Source organism: Numida meleagris, chromosome 3 (genome assembly GCF_002078875.1).
Source record: "Numida meleagris isolate 19003 breed g44 Domestic line chromosome 3, NumMel1.0, whole genome shotgun sequence".
Lineage (NCBI taxonomy): Eukaryota > Metazoa > Chordata > Aves > Galliformes > Numididae > Numida > Numida meleagris.
The window spans coordinates 56,569,899-56,590,763 of NC_034411.1; the positions used below are offsets into that span (position 1 = coordinate 56,569,899).

General features: G+C 38.9%; 1 protein-coding gene and 1 long non-coding RNA gene across 2 annotated transcripts in view; both read left to right on the plus strand.

The window, feature by feature from the left end:
* MOXD1 (monooxygenase DBH like 1) overlaps nt 1-11,130 on the plus strand; it is a 61,955-nt gene extending 50,825 nt beyond the window's left edge. Inside the window, exons 9-12 of the mRNA XM_021391994.1 lie at nt 1,832-1,891; nt 3,921-4,063; nt 7,868-8,036; nt 10,642-11,130. Coding sequence (XP_021247669.1) covers nt 1,832-1,891; nt 3,921-4,063; nt 7,868-8,036; nt 10,642-10,809 — 540 coding nt within the window. The 3' untranslated portion in view covers nt 10,810-11,130. The remainder of the gene's footprint in view (nt 1-1,831; nt 1,892-3,920; nt 4,064-7,867; nt 8,037-10,641) is intronic.
* LOC110396572 lies at nt 16,600-20,194 on the plus strand. Its single transcript, XR_002437067.1, has 3 exons — nt 16,600-16,650; nt 18,058-18,112; nt 19,223-20,194. It is a non-coding gene; the product is annotated as an uncharacterized LOC110396572 (long non-coding RNA).

Here is a 20,865-nt window from a genome sequence, read left to right on the forward strand (position 1 = left end):
TAACTGGAGCTGAAAAGGCCATTGGAATGACTGAACTTCATGTGTAGTCAGAAGCTCCATTGTTTGATCTTCTGGGCTTTTCTTCAGTCTCTTTTCCCACACTGTGGGATACTCTGACATTTGTCCCTGAAAGGCAAAAAGCTAACATGTTAACTTTAGAATTTAATGTCTGGATGTTCAGGTGCAGCATTTATTCTTTGAAGTCCAACTGCGTGTACTCCATGAGGACTTCAAAGACAAACCGATGTTACCTCCTCCAGGAAAGAAATGTTGAAGAGTTTAGGAAGAGGGCTGGCAGAAGATGACAGGTTTACAGAGAAAGCCTGTAATACCTTTAGGAAAATCCATGCAGATTATAGAGAAAGGCCTCTTAAAATTTGAGAACAAAAGGGAGTAGACAGCAAAAAGACTAAATGAGGTATTTGATAGTATCAGCGACTTAACAGACAGCTGGAGTAGAAGCTGGAATTCTTTCTATGAAGTGAGCCTTTTCCATGCCTTTTAATTGTCTTAATCTAATGCAAAAATACCAGTACTACTCTTCATACACCGTTCTGGTGTAATTCTAACCACAGTCTAATCAATTAACTAATAATACTTCTAATAATATTAAAAAAAAATCATAGAAGTTCTTGTTATTCTCTCCTGATAGCTATTCTTTAAGCTGTAGAGTCCAAATGATTTGTTTTCTATGTGTACTATTACCTCACTCTGAATTTGGTACCAAAAGATCTAGTCTTGCAAAAGGAAAATTTCCAGTGAATATGATCCAGCTCCAACCAGGAGATCAAGAGTCCTCACTGATGCCATTTGGCTTCTTCCCATGGGGAGCAGTGATGCTGTGCCTGTTCAAGCTTCCTCAGAAGGCTCGTGCTTCATTTGCCCAACACAAGGTTGATGCACCTTCTTCTGGTAGCCCAGACTACAGTTAGTGCTAGCAGTGATCTGGCAGGGGTAGAGCCCAAAGGGAAGGAGACATTCTCAGCCTTTGAAGGGTACTCTGATTTCTTCCAGGAAGATTAATACTATGGGTGATAAGGAAAGATGATATTAAACAGAAAGGAACCAGAGCAAGTAAGCCCCTGGCATCCTTGTGACGTGAAGTTACCTCAACATGTCAGATTTTTGAAGTCTGTTCTATATTCTTCAGTATTTTTGTTTTTGTTGATTATCATAGTGATTTTGAGACATGTATTTGATTAGGTAAAGGCAACAAAGGGACTGCTTTTTTATTTAAAAACACTGTAGGTCTGTTTGTCAAGACAGCAAAAAGTTAATTGCATGTAGATGAGAAGGTAAGTGTTCAGCCCTTCCCATACGTATCTGTCAATGCAGCTAAGTCTTTACCCGCCACTCCTCTACTCCCAGACTTGGCAGATAAATAGCTGTTATTGTGATGTGGAAAACCTTATTTTCCTGATTTGTCAAGTAATTCTATAGAAGTTGGCAGGATAAATTAGCCTGGGAAAAGATATGCAAAGTAGCACTGGAAGAGTTTTGGAGGAAGAATCATGTGTATGCATTGTCTACATGCATAGTTTTCCGGAAAACGGGCTTTTAACTGTTCATTTCCATTGCTGTTTGAAAAAACAGATCAAACTTTTAAGAAGGCTCTGTTTAAATCCATAGGGGATCCTTTGAGGATCTGGGATGATATGAATGTTAAGTGCCAAATTTTGGTATCGAACAATTGCCTAATTGTTTGCTCTTTTAAGAACTCATATCCACTGCTCTGATCCTTTTTTCCTAAGTTTTTGCCATCATCTGCAGTTACATGAAGCCAAGGTTGATAAACTTCAGAAATGTGAACTTCTTAAATCTTGTGTTTCAGGGGGATAATTTAATCACAGAATGTCACTACAGCACTATGGACCGAATTCGCATGACATGGGTAAGAAAATCTTTTTCATAAGACGCAACTAAAAAGTGTGAGATTACTTGGTAATATATGTGCGTACTTAATAACACAATAACATGTCATTTCTTAGGTTTGAAAATCGTAAGGACTCTTACGATTCAAGTCTAATCTCTTGCATAAGGAATTCATATGACTAGTTTATAAAAATAAGCAAGCTATTTCATAACAGATACTGAAAAATGAGACTTCAGTAGTAAAATGAATGCTTTCTTCATAACATGCATTAACATGTAAATCCTGCATATTCTAATGAAGTAGGTTTATGAACTGGCTACCTGTTTTTCACTGAAGTTGTAATTATGAGTTTATTTTGATTTACGCCGTGACCAAGATCAGACCACTTGCTTTTGTACCTCAGGTAGGACTGATACATGATTGGGATGAGGTGGCTGGGAACAGTGAGCATCAGTGTTTTACCTTTCTCACGCAGCAGCAAAGTGCTCAAACTGATGCTTTGAGCATGCTGACAAGGGGCTGCAAAGGGGCTCCCTGGCAGCTGCTGTTCCTGTGCAGGGCATGAGGGAAAGGTGCCCTGCCTTCATGCATTCACAGTTGATGCAGCAGCTGGACTGTGCCAGCTGTCAGTGAAACCAGGGAGTGTTACCAGACCCATAACACGTATGGGATGGGCATAGTTGCAGGCACCCATCCTTTGCTGGGCTGATCCCTCATCCTCAGCAGAGCCTGGATCCAGATCTCCAGGAGCTGAGACCTGTTCAGTAAGGAAGATCCAGTTATGGCATCCAGAGAGCGCAGAGATACCTCTTGCTGAATCATGGCTTTGCTGTGGGCATATGCAGGACGTGTATGAAGGAAAGCAAAATACCAAGAATCAAACCTTTTTAGTTTTTGTTGCACTAGCTGTATCTTAGTTGAGTGAGATATAAGCATAGAAATGATGAAACATGTTTTAAACACACTTCCTCCCTGGGGAGCCTGTTCCAGTGCTTAATAATCCTTTCGGTAAAGAAGTTTTTTCCTGATATCCAACCTAAACCTCCCCTGGAGCAACTTGAGACCAACCCCACTCTCGCTGTAATCACCTTTCAGGTATTTGAAGAGAGCAATAAGGTCTCCCCTCAGCCTCCTCTTCCCCAGACTAAACAGACCCAGTTCCTTTAGTCGCTCCTCGTAGGGCACATTCTCCAAGCCCTTCACAAACCTTGTTGCCCTTCTTTGGACCTGCTCCAGCACCTCAATGTCCTTCCTGTACTGAGGTGCCCAAAACTGAACACAGTACTCGAGGTGGGGCCTCACCAATGCCGAGTACAGGGGCAGGATGACTTCCCTAGTCCTGCTCACCGCACCATTCCTGATACAAGCCAGGATGCCACTGGCCTTCTTGGCCACTTGGGACAGGACATATAGGGTCATATACATAGGATATTAGGGACATATACAGGTCATAAACTTGTCCATACTTACCTATATTAATTTTAAATTAGGTGTTCAGCACATAATTCTCAGTGGAAGACTATTTCAGAGCATGTTTCTTCTGAGAGCTAAAGGTCTTACTTATTCTTTTATAGTTAGTGCTCATTTGTTCTTAAGTCCATATAGTCCATATAGAAACATATTCCATCCCAGCCTCCATTTTACTAGGCAGAGCTCATTCAATTTCTTATTTAGAAGACTAATTATCCTACTAGATCTTTCCTACGCCTGTTCTGAATCACGGTAGATATAAGTACCTTCGAGACAGCCAAAAGTAATCTGAACTTCTCAGATCAAACTTATGCCTGTTATGTTCTAACAGGCGCTTGTTTTATTGACCATTGTTCTTTCTGACATCTCTTCAGCTCAGGAGTTGTTGCTTGAGCTTGCAGTGTATTTTGTAATTTGTTATGTAATAATTTCTTGTTAGCTGATAACCTAACGTGCAAAGTAAACCTGTTGATTTAGGCCTCCTGCTATACATTTCATTAGCATATAAATACTAACCAATTTTTCTATCTGTGGCATTCCAATGCTATCTTGATTAAAAGAAAAATCCCATTTTCAGGGTGGTCTGAGCACCAGGAATGAAATGTGCCTGTCGTATCTGCTCTATTACCCACGAATCAACCTCACTCGATGTGCAAGTATTCCCGACATCATGGAACAACTCCAGTTCATCGGTGTTAAGGAAATCTACAGACCAGTCAGGCAAGTGAAATGTTTGTGAATATGTGTAACCTGTTGTAAGATCACTCATGCCACTTCATTTTGATGAATAATCTGTGCTCTGCAGCTTCTTATTCCTCTGGTCAAATTGTTTTTGTATTATGTTTTATTATTATTTGAAAAACGGTTTCTTCTGTTTAAAAAAAAAAATTTCTTACAGCAGGTACCTCACCACCAACCATCCAGAGAAATAAATCTTTGTATAAATATCATATCAATGTTTCAAATGTATTAATTTATCAAAAAATATTATTGTTTCATTGGTATGAATAAAGAATATATAGGTAATTTTGAAAAAATAGGACTTTGGGAGCAGAGCATTGAATTAGTCCATATAGATCTGTTGTCATTAATTCTGCTGCAGTTGATTCACAAGTGCTATGATGGTGTCACTGCTGAAATGTACCACCCACATCCACTGTTTGGTCTCCGTAATTGTTCAGCATGAGTCTTTGAATGTCAGTGGGTGCCCTTTTTTCCGCATGGAGAAATTCAGTGCTTCATACTTCATACACCTTTGCTTCCTATGCACTTCCACATCAGATGCCATTCTGTCTGACTGCCCCTCTACTGCCACCTGTCACATGGCAACAAAATGTAATGGAATATTGGCAGGAAGGTTCAACCTCTGCTGCCATACCACCAACATCTGCCTCTGATGATGTTGGCCAACATGACATAATAAAATAGGAGACATTACTTTCAGAGCAGCCATTGTAGAACTGATGCTCACATCTGGAGCTCACCACTGTCTCAGTGACACTGACAAGAATGCATAAAATTAGAAGAAGTTGTAAGTAAGAAAGGAAGTGGAGGGGATAAGAGAATATTAAGTCATTCACAGTAAAAGATAAAATGGTAGATAAGCGTCATGATTGGGGAAAAAAGAGGCAACTGGAGTTCTGGAAGAATAGCAAGTCAGAAGATGATATGTAAAGTAAATTGAGAGAAAAATGGAGATTAAGTGGTAGGAATCTAGCCAAGAGGAAGAACAGGCTTTTGGTTAACCATTGGCTGCAGAAGCTGTGCAAACACTGTCTTCTGAGATTTTGATTCCTGCTTTTCAGGGAAACAGATCACTGCACATTTTTGAGAGGTAAACAGGATCATGTCAGAAAGAAAACCCCCTAGCTCCATCATCAGTTTTTCTTCCTAACAGAAATAATCCACAGAATGCTGAATATTGTCCAGCTGCTCAGATTGAAAGGGATCATTTTGTTGTAGGATCTGACTAATTCAGTGTCCATTGTGGCAATTCAGTATCTGTAATAAGCCCTACGAAGATCCATGCAATTCAGCTGGCATCTGTCTGCTGGCCTGCAAATTTGCAGAGGGTGTGGCATAGGGGGAAGGTTAAATTAGGCATTAGAATTTATTCAAGTCAGCAAAACTCTTGCTGGCCTTCATCATGGAGCCTGAGGCAAAACCAATACACTTTCCGCTGAGTTGTGTCTGCCTTGTGATGTCACTAGATTAACTTGCACAGTGATGTTACTCACTATAGTAAGTGTGGTTTCCTGAATTAACAAAAAATTTAGATTTTTGTAGATGGAAACAAGGAAGCCCACTATAGACAGGATATATGTGTGTGAAGATATAAAAATCAATGAGTAGTGCATTATTTTGGATTTAAATGTTTCTCTTAATGCTCAGAATGAAAGCATCACAGCAGAGGATCAGCGGTGTAAGTGACTGTAAAAATAGTGTGAGGATATCTGAAAAGGTCAGTTCCAAAATGAATGAAATACAGAAAAACAAGTAATAGAAAGTGGAAAGCTTTATTAGTGGTGAAGGGAATGCATTTTCAAAATTTCTTGCAATAAATTAAGGTAATAGTAAGATTTTAAAATTAAATGAATAGACTAATAGCATGGCATTTTGTTTAAATTTTAAAAGTTGGCTTTCCTTATGCAATATGTCTGAATAAAACAATATAAAACTAATTGCAAAACAATTTGATGTACAGGCTTACTGGTCTTTGTTCTGTAGTCTATATCCAAGACTGGATATTTTAAAGAAAGTCAGAATGCATACAGTGTCTACTTCATTTTGACACTACTGCTATTTACAGTCTCTCTTAATACAGGGAGAACACAGTTTCTAAGCTAACCCTAGCAAAAAGAGTCTTTCTGAAGTTATAAAGAAAATATTCTAATGAATGTATGCTCTCTTGAGGGTTCATTCACGATAACTGTATTTAAGAAAAAAAATGCACATTTGGCCCGGGGAAATAAAGATGTTTTGAATAGAGTAAGTATGCGGACTGTCTGCTACAAATGGAAGAGTACTTAGAAGAAGAGATTATTAATGCTTCTAGTATTTATGACCTAATCCACAGTTAATGCCTCTAGTATTTATGACCTAATCCACAATTCTTGTTTCATTAAGCTCTGTTAGCCTAAGGATATGTGACCCGATGCCCATCTCTACTGTGTCAATTTTACGCTGGAATGTCTTCACTGGCCCCTCTAATGTCTCTTGACTTAGACATGAAGGCAACTGGAAGCAGGATCAAGGCACTGGTGGCTTGCTTCAAAATTCTTTTTTCCCTCAGTCTGGTGGCACGGATAGTGGTATAAATCATGAGGAGTTGAGATTAAAATGGTTGGGCTTTTTATTATTTTTTTTTATTATTACACAATAGTGTAAAGTATATGTCTGATTAAAATCACATCCTCCATGCCTAGATATTGAATGGAGCTGAAATTGGCGTAGGCAGTGTTTTACTCAAAGCAAATGGGAGATAGTGTACTGCAAGATAACACAGGTCTGTCTAAAATGTTTTAAAAGGATAAAACACGCTTCATCCAAAAAATAATTAGGTTAGTTAGATAAAGTTCCAGTCACTTTATTTTTTGCACAAGGTGTATGAGCCTTTCTGTTTTTAAAAACTTGCCCAATTCACCATGCTTTTTTCCTTTCATTTTACTTTAGTCAAACAACAAGAAAGCAAAAACAGTAGAAAACCTATTCTTTAACTATTTTTTTGTTTATTTGTTACTAAATTTTATTTTTTGTCATTACTATGTTTGAGTTTTCTACTACTAAATTAAAGATAAGAGATTTCATTCCTTCCCTTCCTCCATCTCAGGGAGATGGTGAGGAATGGGACTGACACCTCTTGTTCATGGCGAGAGTTTCTAAACATCAGCTCTCTTACAGCAGCACAGCAGATCTCTATCCCACTTCTTGCCTTAAGTTCCCTTGCAGCCATAGCACTAGGATATGCCAAAAGAAAATGTCCAAAACTTTGGTTACTTTCATTTGATTTTTTGGCACCATTGCCAACCTAGCAACCCTCTGCTAGGCTGAGGTTTGACCTATTATCTGAGTTATGCCCAGAGCTTGGCAGAGCCATTTAGAAGCAGCTTTCTAATGGCAAACATTCTTTTACAAACCTATCTGTCAAGGCTAGTAGAGGGCATGATTTTTTTCTTTTTTCATTAAGGGAACTTAAATAGAAAATGTGTTTTGGATTGTCTGTGTATTTTGTTTGTAGATGAAAGAACAGCAATGCAATTCTTTTCTTAATTTAAAATCCTTCTCTCCTAAAAGCATCTGGCAGCAACTCCTAAACTGATGACAAACTTTCATAGTTCTGTTAAAGTCAGTGACATTGTATCAGTTTTCACTAGCAGAGATTTTAAATGATTTTTATATATATGTATGCATATTAATAGTGTATTTGTTTCTCTGACTATATTCCCAAAAGTAAATTCCTTTATCAGTTCTGACTTGGTGGTGTTTATTTATGTTTTAAAATTCTTTATACTGATTTTTCTTCAGGACTTGGCCTTTTATTATCAAGAGTCCTAAGCAATATAAAAACCTATCTTTTATGGATGCAATGAACAAGTTCAAGTGGTCCAAATCAGAGGGTCTCTCCTATAATGAGCTTGTGCTTAAACTACCAATGAATGTGAGATGTTCAAAAACGGATAATGCAGAATGGTCGGTAAGTCTATTCCCATGTAAGCTTTCTAAATGTTAAAAAGGAGGCAACAATGTCATGAAACAAATGGGATTTGCAGTACTTGACTGAATATGAATAGGTACTTGACTTCAAACTGTTTACATGTCCACTGAAGATCTGCAATAACAAATTATGAGAATGTTTTCTCAATGCTTTCATGTAATTCAAGTTCTAGAAATGTTTATAAAGAATAGAAAAGTTGGATCTTTGAGAAGGATTTGGGATTAAAAATAGGAGTATGGTCTCTTCCACTGTATCTAGGACTAACCATGTGTTCAGATTAGGTGTCCAAGTTGGCATCAAGTTTCCATTGCCTCCCTCCACTGTCAGGGACTTATGTTAGGGTCTTGCAATGGAGGATTCAAAATTCCTAAATCGTATTTCTTTTTTTAATCACCCTGTAGGGGAAATTGTATTGACTGCATAAAGAAGCCTCAAGAATCTGACTTCTTAATTCAGATATCTAAGCCACTTAAATCTATATGAACAGTCTTCCAACATCTCTCACTTTCCTGTTGGTATTGCATCTTAGAAATACCTATTGTATTGCCAAAAAAATGCATTAAGCATTGCCTTTTTGTGCACTCTTGGAAGATTTTTAACTTTGATAGTTTTCCTTTCCCCGTACTCTAGTGAAAAAACTGTGAGATAAAAATAATTTCCCATAAAGTTATTATTTATTCTGAATAACTACTGGTATTTTAATAGGACCTCTGGGAAAAACTGTCATCATTAGTGCTGATATGTGTTTATAAATAACTACTAGCACAGTAAAGTATCATTCACTGGAAAACACGCATTGCTCCTTGAACTCCTCTACAGATTCCAGTTTCAAGATTTGATTTTACTTTTTTGACTTTCTCCCCAGAAGGGGCATTTGTCTCATTGTGCTAGTTTATTTCCTAACATGATTTTAGGCCAGCTTAACAGAGATGATACTAAATACTACTCATGAAATAAATCCTACGAAGGTGTTTGTCTCACACTCCTCACTCTGCAGAAAAGCTTCTGTTGCTTCTGAGCTGGTCACACAGTGGTTTCAAGTAATGGAGAAATCACCCTTCCAGCAGCAGTGTTCCCAGGTCAGCACTGGGCTGTTCTGCCCAAGGGCTGTCAATGAAATAGTATGAGCTATAAGTAATCAAAGAGATTCAGATTATTATTTTTTCAATATTTTCCCCACTGCAGACTTTCTGTGAAAAGTAGTTATTGACTGCATGTGATAATAGAACAAATGACCATTCACTGGTTTGGAGTAAGCTTCTTGACAAACTGCTGGCCAGTATCAGCTGCTTTGCCACTTTGTTGCTGATTATTTGTGAGAGAACAAGTAAAGAAGATGGAAAACACTCAGAATTTTTATCAGGAGGGGATAGGCTTCTTTATTTTTTGAGTAATCTGCTTTCTGGAAAATGCTGTTCCACTTTATCTTACAGGATGAAGGAACAATACCTAGGTCTCAACATCATCAAAGAGTGAGTTCATTGGAACTGGGAGCACTTAGTTCTCCCTTTGTCATTAGTTTCCTATTTCGAATGGCTCAGGCATATTCTTCAAAGCTGAGATTAGGACTCTTTCCTTTTCCTTCCCTTATTAGTGATATTACATGTAATTGGCCATACTCATCAAAATCAGAAATAGATTTAACCTGAAAGGCTAAACAATCAGTGAGTTGTGACAAGAAGGAAAAAACTTGAAGTGGAGGAAGTGAATTGAAAATACCTTCATCCTGCTGTCAGGATAGCCTAATGATCAGTTTTAGCTTTGTACTGTATTCGTTAAGAATAAGTCAGTATTTGGATTATTCTTTTCTCTGCCGTGCAGGATAATTGCAACATGGAAAAAAAACACCAAGCACATATTTTACAGGTGGACATTCAAACCTTCAAAAATGTTTGTGCCCAGGGGCTCACTTTTCATAGAACTTCTTTTCTTCAACATAAGCCAGACAGTGTTTCTTTTAATTCAGGAATTAAACCATGTAAGTAGGGAGTAGATGAAGGAAGTTCATAACTAAGTGGTGCACCCAAATCTCTCCGATTCCATGTCAAAGCCAGTACAGACAGGTAGATGTCATACTCCATAAAAATTGCACTGAGTTCTAAGAGAGGAGTAAAAATGCCCAATGTATAGAAACATGACACTGCTCTGGGTGGCCCTGGTTGAATAGGGGGGTAAGTATAAGCCTTGTATGTGCAAATGAATACGTTCAGATATCATCCAATATCCCAGTAACACTGTAACACTGTAATCTTCCATTTTCATCTTCCAGAAAGATGAAAACAAAAATCAAACTAGCCAGAAAATCCCACAAAGCAAAACAAGGTCATACAGATCAACCAACAAAAGCCTGACCTTGTTTACAGGAGAGGATGCCAGTGTATGCAGCTGTTTCCAAGCTGAAAACAATGGATCCACACACTGGCTGATCATTTGGTGTGTAATATATTAATATTTTTACTGAGCTTGATGTCTCCACAGTAAGAGTCACAACTGCAATACAAAACTAACAACAGATTCTAATGCAAGCTCTGACAGATTTCTAATCTTATATGATGAAACTGATATTTTTTCATTTTAATTGCAGTTCCAAGGCATGACAGCTTTTCCTCCTGAAATAGAGAGACCGTACAAGACAGAGCCAGTAATATGCAGCTCATCTTCCTGTTTACCTTGCAGTTTATTCCTCACTCTGTTGTTTGCGGTACATGTCACATCCAGTACCATAGGAAACATTGGGCCCTTTGTACAATAATTTTTATTCATTTGTGTTCTGTATGCCATGCAAGTTCTGATGTGTTTGCACTGTTGCTGTTGTAGATTTATTTTTTTACATATTAATAAACTAAATTTGCTAGTTCAAAATAAAATGTGGACTTCCTTTGAAAACTGTGGTTTACTTGGTTTTCAATGTAAAGTATATACAAAGCACAGTAGGTACACTGGCACGTTGCATACTGAAACCTTTTCACATACCGTTTTGTTACACTTTGTCCTGGCTCTTCACATCATGTTTTCAAAACCAACTATGTATATGGGTGAAATTAATAAACTAAAAGGAACTTAGTTAACCACATTCCACCTGGAGTATGCTGTATTATTTTGTCTTGGTTCTTGACATGTGCAGGTTAAGAAGTTATTGCTGTAAACATGTATTTGGGTATGTCTGACTGGCACCTGCAATAAAGCCACAGGGAGGATTTATTCGGGGAAACATTTCTATGAGCAACACATTGCAACTGGTCACTCCTCCTAAGAGAAGCAAGTTGCCACAGGTGTTAAATGGATGAAAATGGGGACAAAAGACAAAACCCCAAACCTCCCCATAGTGATTCCCATACAAGGAGTCCCTGGCTAACCAGGGGTTTCTCTCCTCCTTCCTTCTCTTCACCTTTTCCTCGATCCCTGACAGTTCAGTGTTTCTTTTTTCTTAAGGTACTAGTAGGCCAAGTAGAGCTTTGGTGAAGCTAGCACACCTTTGTTGTGCACAACCTCAATGTAGCAGCAGTGATGAAGATCAACCTATCTCAGCACCAGGCACTGGCATGCACAGAGAGTGGAGTCCAAGCCTGCCAGCAGCTATTGTTAGCACACGCCAAGCATCCTGATATGCCAAACTGTTCATTAAGAGGCTATTTTTTGCATATCTTTTGTGTAACTTTTTATTTTATGATAAAATCTGTGTCTTCTTTACATAGATGTTGTTCAGCAGGGAAATTTTCCTAAAGATACCGAATTTATAGTTCCCCAGTGAAATTATGCAACACACTGGAAAAGGACTTTGACCGTCCCCAAGCCCTCCTTTTATAGGCACGCTGTAGCTACAGTTAACTATACATTTTCCACAGCGCAGTATAAACGTTACTGGAGTTCAGCTGTGAAAATAACTTGTTTTGGATGTTTAGAGTGCTTCCCTGAGCACTGCAACACCAGCACTACAACTGACCTCTGTAGACATAGTTACATACAGATTTTGTTAAGTGCATTCTACGTCACTGAGCATTGTGCTGTAGTGTGCTCAGTCCATAGTAGATCAAGAACTTGATTTAGTTGAGGTGAACTGATTTTCTGGGTCACTGGATGTTAACCACTGAAACCTGCACATGTTTGTGAAATTAAATTTCTTAACGAGAGCAGTCTATTCTGACGCAAAGAGCTGTCACATCAGAAGGAAAATAAGGAGGGGATTTGGAATCTGTCTTCTTTGTGTTTGAGAAGTGAGAAGGAAAGCTTCACTAAGCTGGTAAGGCTAATTTGTGGATAGCCAAAACAACAATTAGTGTGAAAGTCTTCATAGAACAAAGGCATTGAAGATACTAATGCCTGAAGTAGAGATGAAAGAATTAATCAATGTTAGATTAAATTTCTAAGAGCTATAGCAATCTCATTATGAAATGTATGCATAAAGAGAGTTTAAAATCATCTGTGAAGACAAGCTCATAGGGCCCACTAAATCCTCCTGATGCTGCAGTCTGCACTTGGAGTAGGAGAGCAACTCCCACCAAATCCTGGGGAGTTTCTTCATCACCGTTGGGCAGCTGCTTCCTCTGGACTACTAGCATGAGTCCCACGTAGACTTGGTTTGTAATTAAGATAAAGCAGATCCAGGGTTACTTTCCGTTCACTTGGCTGTTCTCTGTTTTGGTGCTGTTTCTTATCTAAGGGAATTTCCTTTCCATGGGCACCCATCCTAATAACAAATGAATATATGGGTATTTGTTGTTGCCTTTGAGTGCGCCATGAGATGACGTAAAGCAAAGCTGGCTCTGAAAGCATGTCTGTGAGAACTATCTGCCAGTGCTATCAGCAAGACCCGCCTTATGCACTGACTTGTACACTGGTTTGTTTTTGTTTAACCTGCAACTGTTTTATAGCTTCTTGAGGAGCAAAAATGAAAATCCTGCTTCAGAGGTAGATAAAAATAGAGACTGGTGATACAGTTCTGGGATAGTTGCAGATAAAAGATGTAAAACAAATATAAGCACATTACATTATGAAAGAAACTTAAGAAAATAAATGAATGCTGAAAGTCTAAAACAGACCAAAGCTGAAAGCAATGATAAAGGTGAGAAATGCTATAACTTAGCTCCATGCCACTGAAGTAAAAACAGGTGGTACAGTTACCAGGTCACACTGCACATGAAAAAGCTTTCAGGCACAGATTTCTGTGATTTTTTTTTTCATTACTGTGCTATGCTAAAGCACATACTCTTGAATTGTATAGTTACCCAAAGCTTTCATAATAGTTAAAAGTAAATAAATAATTTCCAAGCATACCGTTGTGTAAGAAAGGATATTGAGTGCACACCAGGAGATCAGTGAGTTAGAGATAATGAGCAAGAAACAAGTAAATAATACCTTCCTTGAAAATTTTTGCCAAATTTTTCTTGTGTAAAGAAACGCATGAGTTTCTAGTGTGAAACTAAATATATAAATAATGTACTGGGCTGGAAGTTGCATTATGGAACAGCAGCTGAAAGTCCCAATCTTCTTGAATCAGATTCACCGTATGATGGACCAGCTGCCCATCATCTGTATGCTGTATAACCGTTTGTCTGTCTGCCTATCCTATTTATACTATTTAGTTCCCTTTGTATCTTTTTAATTATTATTTATTTATTCATTATGGACTGCCTATTTTATGAGCATGTGGCTCAAACAACCACTTGGGATTTTGGCTGTTTATCATAAAACCATGATTCAGGAATACTGAGAAAGGAACATCTGGAGTTCGCGTAACTCCTTGCACATTCAGGGGATAGCATCTCCTCTGCCAGTTCCATTGTACAACCCCACATCCACCCACTGGTGCCTGGAGTGTGGTGACCTCTAAGTTCAGTGTGTGTAGTTGCACACAAATGCCAGCAGCAGAGCAGTGGGTGTGCATCTGTGCTGGGCTTATGCTTTGCCACTGTGGAGGCCTGGCTTAGTAATCAGCCTGGCTGGTTAAATGGAGGGACAATGCGGCCATATTATCCCAGATGCTGAAGAGAGACAAATGTAATAAATAAAACCTAGTGGAAACACTGGCCTCATTCTCCTCTTTCCTCCCTTCATGCAGAATTGGACTATTTATAGACCAATTACTGCTTCTAGCATGTTTAAGAATTTCCACTTCTGCTCTATGCCTCTTACAGAAGCTTTTTGATAGAACCATGAGAGAGAGAGAGAAAACTTATCCTGAGATTTTTAGTAAGAAGGAACTGGAGAGTAACAAATGATAGCTGTGACAAAGACTTCTGGGCTGCTTCCTTCATCTCCATGCTGCAGGAAACCCCAGGAGAGAACCCCCCCCCCCCCAAAAAAAAAAACCAGTATCCTACAAGGCATACTGAGCCAGCACAAGCCAGACAGAGGGTTGGATGCAGCTGTGGGTTTTCCTTTTCTTCAGCCACGGAAAAGTGCTCATGGTGCAGGTGCCCCCAGTTGCCTGCGTGTTAGCCCTGTGTGGACAGACAGTCTGTCCCCAGAAAACCAGACTCATCAACCAAGAGGTGGAGGGAGGGGTGGAGAGAACAACTGATCACAGAGCAGGGCTCACTGACTCCCATGCCTGCTAAAGCTGCCGTGCTAAGTTACTTTAGTCAAGTCACCGTTATTCATAACATAGTCAGGAATGGGCTCATCATTTTATGGATGTATACACCCTAACCAACCAACTGAAGAGCAAAAACTGTCTTCAAGCACAGTTTTTAACTCTGCATTCTCAGCTTTTTGGCATTGAGCCTTCAGGGCTGAAGGGGTGGAGGTCTTGACCTGAAACCCTGGGGACATGCAGCCAGCCATCTGCTCTCCATGCCCTAGGATGCCAAGGACCACCCAGGATCAGAACTTTCAAAAAGGATTTAGATATTGGTGACTGTCTTGGGTTGTAGGAATACACTGCTTGTAGGTGTTTCAGAAAAAAAAAAACAACACCCCATATGCCACCTACCTGTGCCTTAGGGAAGTAAGTCTTTCTTGACATCAAAGTCAAACACAAGCCAATGTTGTGGTTTCTGAGTTGTATGGTACTCTATCTTTTGCCTTCTGATAAATATTTCAATTTCTCTGTCTCATTTCTCTCAAAATTTCTCCCTAGTGCTTTCCCACATCACTGTTTGCTCTTTCTTCTCTTGCTGTCTACTTGCTCCTCACTACTCCACCCTGCATGTTTGCTGTCCCTGCTTATCACAGCATCCCCTTGGTCAGTCGCCTTCTCCTGTCAGGGACAAACATTGGTAGCAATTGTCTGAGATGTCTCTGAGGACAGCCTGGGCACCAAGCTCTTCAAAGTAAGGGGAAGTGCTAACCTTCATGAAGTGAGACAAATTTAGAAATAATAAGACAATTTTTTATATTCTTGTTAAAAATGTAGATTCTGTTCCAAATTCAGACTGTTAATTAAATGAACTACTTTGTAAACACAAAATTGAAGGTTTTGCTCTGACCAACATAGAGAAGAATTAGTTACGTAGGTCTACTGTCTTGCTTTCTTCTCTCCCTCTTAACTGTACTGTACAAACAGTTGGCTACTTAGCAGAGCAGACATCAAATCTCAAGCCCAGTGCTTAGTGCACTCACTTAGGATACAGGTAGGTACAATGTGTATGTTTGTTCATCAAAACTAGCAAATTAGAACATTTTCTCAGACTGAATTTTTACTTCCATGGTAACTATAGTTCGTAAGACAACTGTAAGATTTCATGTGAATATAAGGTGATTTAACATGTCTAAAAACTGTGACTTACAATCCATGTGTGAAAGCTGGCCATTTTAGGATGACTCATCTTGACCTGTTTAAAAAAAAAAATGTCATATTGAAATACAGTACAAGTTCTTCCAGACCATTTGGTAAGAATTATACCCACCATCATTGGGAAACCTTGCATTATCAGATGCAGTTCCTCCTATTAGCCGCTTGGTTTGTATTACACATACAGATGTCAATACTGAAAAGCTTTTTCAGTCACACTACAAATTTTTTACAGGTACAAACGTGTTTGTTAAATTTGTGATTGCTTCTCCTATTTATCCTATTCTTCTTCAGGGAAAGATAATATAAGCACTACCTATGTGAGGTAGCAGTCACAGAGGACCATTTTCTCCTGTATAACATGTCAGTGCCAAAATTAAATGCTGAGATGTGATTTTTAAAGCTGTCATTAATGCAATTGTTCTAAAACCTACTTTCCCCTGGTTTATGTTACTGCAGAAGGCAGAAGAGAATGGTAACTCTCGCTTCCAGTATCTAAGTCAAATCTGACTGCTCTCAAGATTAACTGTGAAAACTTTCAAGACTACCACAGCTGTAAACATATACATGGGAGCATGAAGTTTTTCCTAAGCAACTGTTGTAGGAGTAGCATTTCCTCCAGCAAAATATGTTTGCTCCATGCCCTGCTATAGCAGAAATGCTAAGTCACAGCCTTAACCAGCTGTTGAGCCTGTGGGAAGGCAGGGCCAAGCCAGGGGAGCTCAGGTGCATGCAATGCACCTGAATGACCAGAAGGGGTGGAGCCAAGATCCACCCCTTCCCAGACCTCATTTAAGGGTTGGCAGTGGAAGTGAGGGCATCTCTTGCTGATGATCCCTGTCTATCTGAGGTCTTCCTGAGGTAAGTAGCTTTTTTTTTTTTCCCCTTTGTTTCTGTGGCTGCTGTATTTGAGCTCATTCTCTGTAGCCAGGGGCTTTGTTACTCTGTTGTTATGGTGGTACTTTCCATCCCATTATAGCATTACACCTACAAGTCTTTGCTGCAGTAATGGTGACCTTGTGTTTATCAGTGCAGTGGTGACACCTGTACTGGCTGTGCACTGGGCAGTTCAGAGGCTCTGCTGTTCTTCACCTCTTGGGTATGGTGAGGAGGTCTGGAACTAGCTGTGGCTACTGAGCTTTTCATGGCTGTCCCACAAACTTCCTTGGGCATCTATGCAACTGATAAGGAAGGAGTAAGTGAAATAAATATCACTCTTTAAAAAGTACACACAGAATCTAGAAATACTGTGTTTTGATGCTCACAGGAGCTCTGAACTGAAGTGTGCAGCTGTATTGTATATATTAAATTAATCTTAAAAATGCATGACAGCTGAATGTAGAGGGACAAAGTATTGCTTTTTAACAGTGAGAATGACTGTAGTTGCTCTAGTATACAGAGAAAAAGTTCTGTATGTATAGAAACCTCCTTTATAATGTACTTCAGATATTCCACAGCTAGGAAGGTTGCTGAGTGGAATAGATGTGGCTGACTAAATGCTTGTTGAAGTGTCCTTTTAGGAGTTCTGAGCTTCAAATTGTACTGCTGAGAATTTAAGAGGCTCTGTTGAATTAAATAGACATTTTCCTAGCTGAAAGCAAAGCAAACACTAAAAATGAAAATGCCTTCCTCTTTCTGAAGAGATTCTGGTGTGTTGGGCAGATGGAAGCAACTACCTTATCACAATTCCTCAGAATAAAATCATTGTGTGATTCCTTGCTTGCTCCCTTGTCTGGGAGAGTCCAGGAGAGACAAAGCAGGGCTTATGTTAGCTAGAACAGGCAACAGCTTTCATCTCCCAGGCTTATTAGAATTAAACTATTTCCACTTAATTTGAATAAAATTACTTCTACTATAATTTAAGTTCATACCCAGATCATAGTGTAGAAATTAACTTTTATTATGTTGTAGGTAGCATACGGGTAGCAACTAGAAACATATGCTAGCTTGCAGACCATGCTTTTTGGGAGAAAGAGTTGCTTTGATCTTATTCAACTTAAGAACATGCTGTGGAACATATTTTCCATTCAACTTACATAGTTTCATTTGTATTTTAAATCTCAGTTGATTCTATAAAGCTTTTGGTTTTTTTAAGGGATGTTTAAGAGCAGAAAGGGTTGTACCTACTAAGATGATAAAGATAACAGCCCCTTTCCTCTAGCTGTCATGCTTCCCTATGTACTGTTGAGATATATATATTTTTTTACCTGGGAGATGTCAGAGCTCCTTAAATGATGCCAAGTGTTATTCTCTCTTCTTACCTTCAAGGCATCTGAGGTCTCTGGTTGCTCTTTGTAGCAGAGGAGGTCAGTGCAGAACACAGGTATGTTCAGCTCTCCCCTAGCAGTATTTCATGTCAAGTAATGTTTAGCACAAAGCCATACTAAAGTATTTACTTCAAGCAATTGTCTTTTTTGCACTTGCTACCTACTGTGTGTAGCAGACTCATGTAACATTGAATTTGGGACATCACATCTCACCTAGGATAACACAGTGGAATTTCACTAACATAGCTTCACTGTGACACTGAGGTGAGTCCTGAGAGACAGAAAACTTGCTGTAAAAACACAAGCAGATTTTATAAATTCCCCTTGAGATTTGGGGAGTTGCCGGCCAAGTAAATTGCCTTTTGTGAGACTATACTCTCCTATTTATGTCTCCCATGGGTTACATACATATCACCTTGTAAATGCTTTCAGTTTCTTCCATCCTAGTGAGCAAGAAATCAGCTGGGAGTGAGTGTGGTTCTCCTTCCAATTAACTACTGAGCAGCCTTGTTACAGGTGGTTTAAAATTCCCTTATAAAACAGTAGCACAGCAATAAATACCATTTTATCTTTTACTTTTATAGGCCTGGACACAATTTCTCAGTGTATTGTTATTTAATCATAATTTGACTTCTCCATTCACTGTGATTTTTAGAAATATTACAGTATTCTTCACTGTAAATTTCTAACATCTTGAAAGAAAAACTGACTAAATTCAAGCTGATGACTCCTTGCCCTAATCTAACCCAGGAATCAGAGAATAAAAAGCTCTTACAGCTTGACACAATGCTGTGAAGAATATAATTTTACGGAGCAAGAATAATGTGACAATATCAAATGGCTTTCAGCTTTAAATGAAGGTTTTCAGTACAAGAGAAAATGTGTTAAAAATACTCACTTTATCAAAGCAAACAGGGTTTGCTAATTAATCTAAGGGTTTCCTATGATTTTACAGGAGAGTTCTCAGATCTAGAAGAGCATGTCTTGCAGTACATGTTTTTTTTTGACTGGTCACCTTGAGATTCTATGATGGGTTGTCATTAGAGGATTTCTTAAGATATTTAAGGAGATAACATTTAAAAACTAGTTCAAAACCTGTGCGGAAAGTTGTGAGGCATTTCTGGGGAATACAGCAAACTTCTATAAATCTGTGTTTTTTTTTCTAGACATCAAATCACAAGTTTTCTGTATGCTGTGAGTTCCATAAAAGCTGCTGAAATGTTGATCGTTATTTGTGGCATTGTGCAGTAAAACTGGATGAAGCTTTTTCCAGACTGTTCATCTCCGGGGAGACTGTAATTGAAATAGTGAACCTGGGCACATTTTTAGACCGGACTGGCTAGATTCACTGCTGATGTAAGGTGGCAAGAATCCATTTATAGATCTATCTGACTTTAACTCATCCTTTGGCAGAAGAGGATTTGGACCTTCAAAGATAGCAAGATAAAGAAAAGCAGGTCAGAAAGTTGAGAAGAGCACCTCAGGAAATAGCATAGAAAATTTTTTAAGATAAATATCCAGCTGAACACACCTTTAAAGGTTAACACTTTGGCTTAGATGGGGAAAAATGGAGGGGTACGGAGGAGAGGATAATCTCTATATAGGATCTTTCTGTGTTTGTTGTTGTTACTGTTGTGTGTTTCTTTTTATTGAAAGGCATAAAAGACAGAAAAAAAAACAGATTCACACCTAATGCTCTGAAGCAAGCTTAGGAGTCCTGTGTATAGTAGCCACCCATGCCATCACCATGTATGTGCACAGTTAGACTAATACATCCTCCAAATATCACAGGACGATGGTAGGCAAATCTGTGAAAAACAGCATGGGGAGCTGGATACCACAGAGAGAGAGGACTGTGAGAGATGTGTAGAGAGTGTACTTCTTCAAAAGAGAAGGCATTATTGAAGTGATTTTTTGGGGGGGACAATTGGGCAGACTAAAACTATGGAACACTGGAGAAGACTTAGCCAAGTCTTCCTGTTCATGAAGTCTGTCCAACTGTTCATCTGTGTGAAGTCCTGGGGTCTTTACAGTCTGGAGAAGGTGATCTTAGATTTGTCAGGAACTGTCTACTTTATCAAACATTCTTTTATTGGCAGGAGATAGTCTGGTAACCAAGTAAAAACATTTCTTTGGAACAGTCATTGTCTTTCCATTTACAAGTAGTTTTTCCCCTGTAGTTATATTTTTGCATGCATCATGCTTATAACAAAAGTCTTGTTAAAGGACTAGTACCTGTTTGCCAAAATTGATACTCAGAAATTGTTCTTTTCCAGTTTTTAAACTTCAATAAGAATTCATAGAGTTTGTCTATAGATTTGAAACAGGTTATAAATTTTGGAAATTGCAAGCTGGAGAAAGTATTTCATATTGGGGGGGAAAAATATTAAAACTGTTAGCCCCAAATCCAGAACAGATTGGAGAGGACACTCTGTAGCTGGATTTAACTTACAAAGTGCCACTTCTACTGAGAGTAACTCTTCCAGCATATTCCACCAAAAATTGGATGTTTTGAACTTATTATTAATGGGGGAAGTAAAACTTGTTTGCCTATGAACATTAGTTGCTAGACCGGGAGTTAAACTCATATATTCAAGTTTAGTTCCCCCTGTTTTACTTCTGCAATTTCCTTTCTCTGGCTTCCCTTCTTTCTTTTTGATTCAGTGGCCTTAGCTGGAACTTCCCAGTTCCTCTGCTAACTCATCAGGTGTGACACAAGACCTGTCTTCATCTTCTGTTTAGCGCTAGAGTTTTCCTCCTCTGTCTCCTGAGGAGAAAAGCCACACACTCTGGCTGGCACGAAGGATTT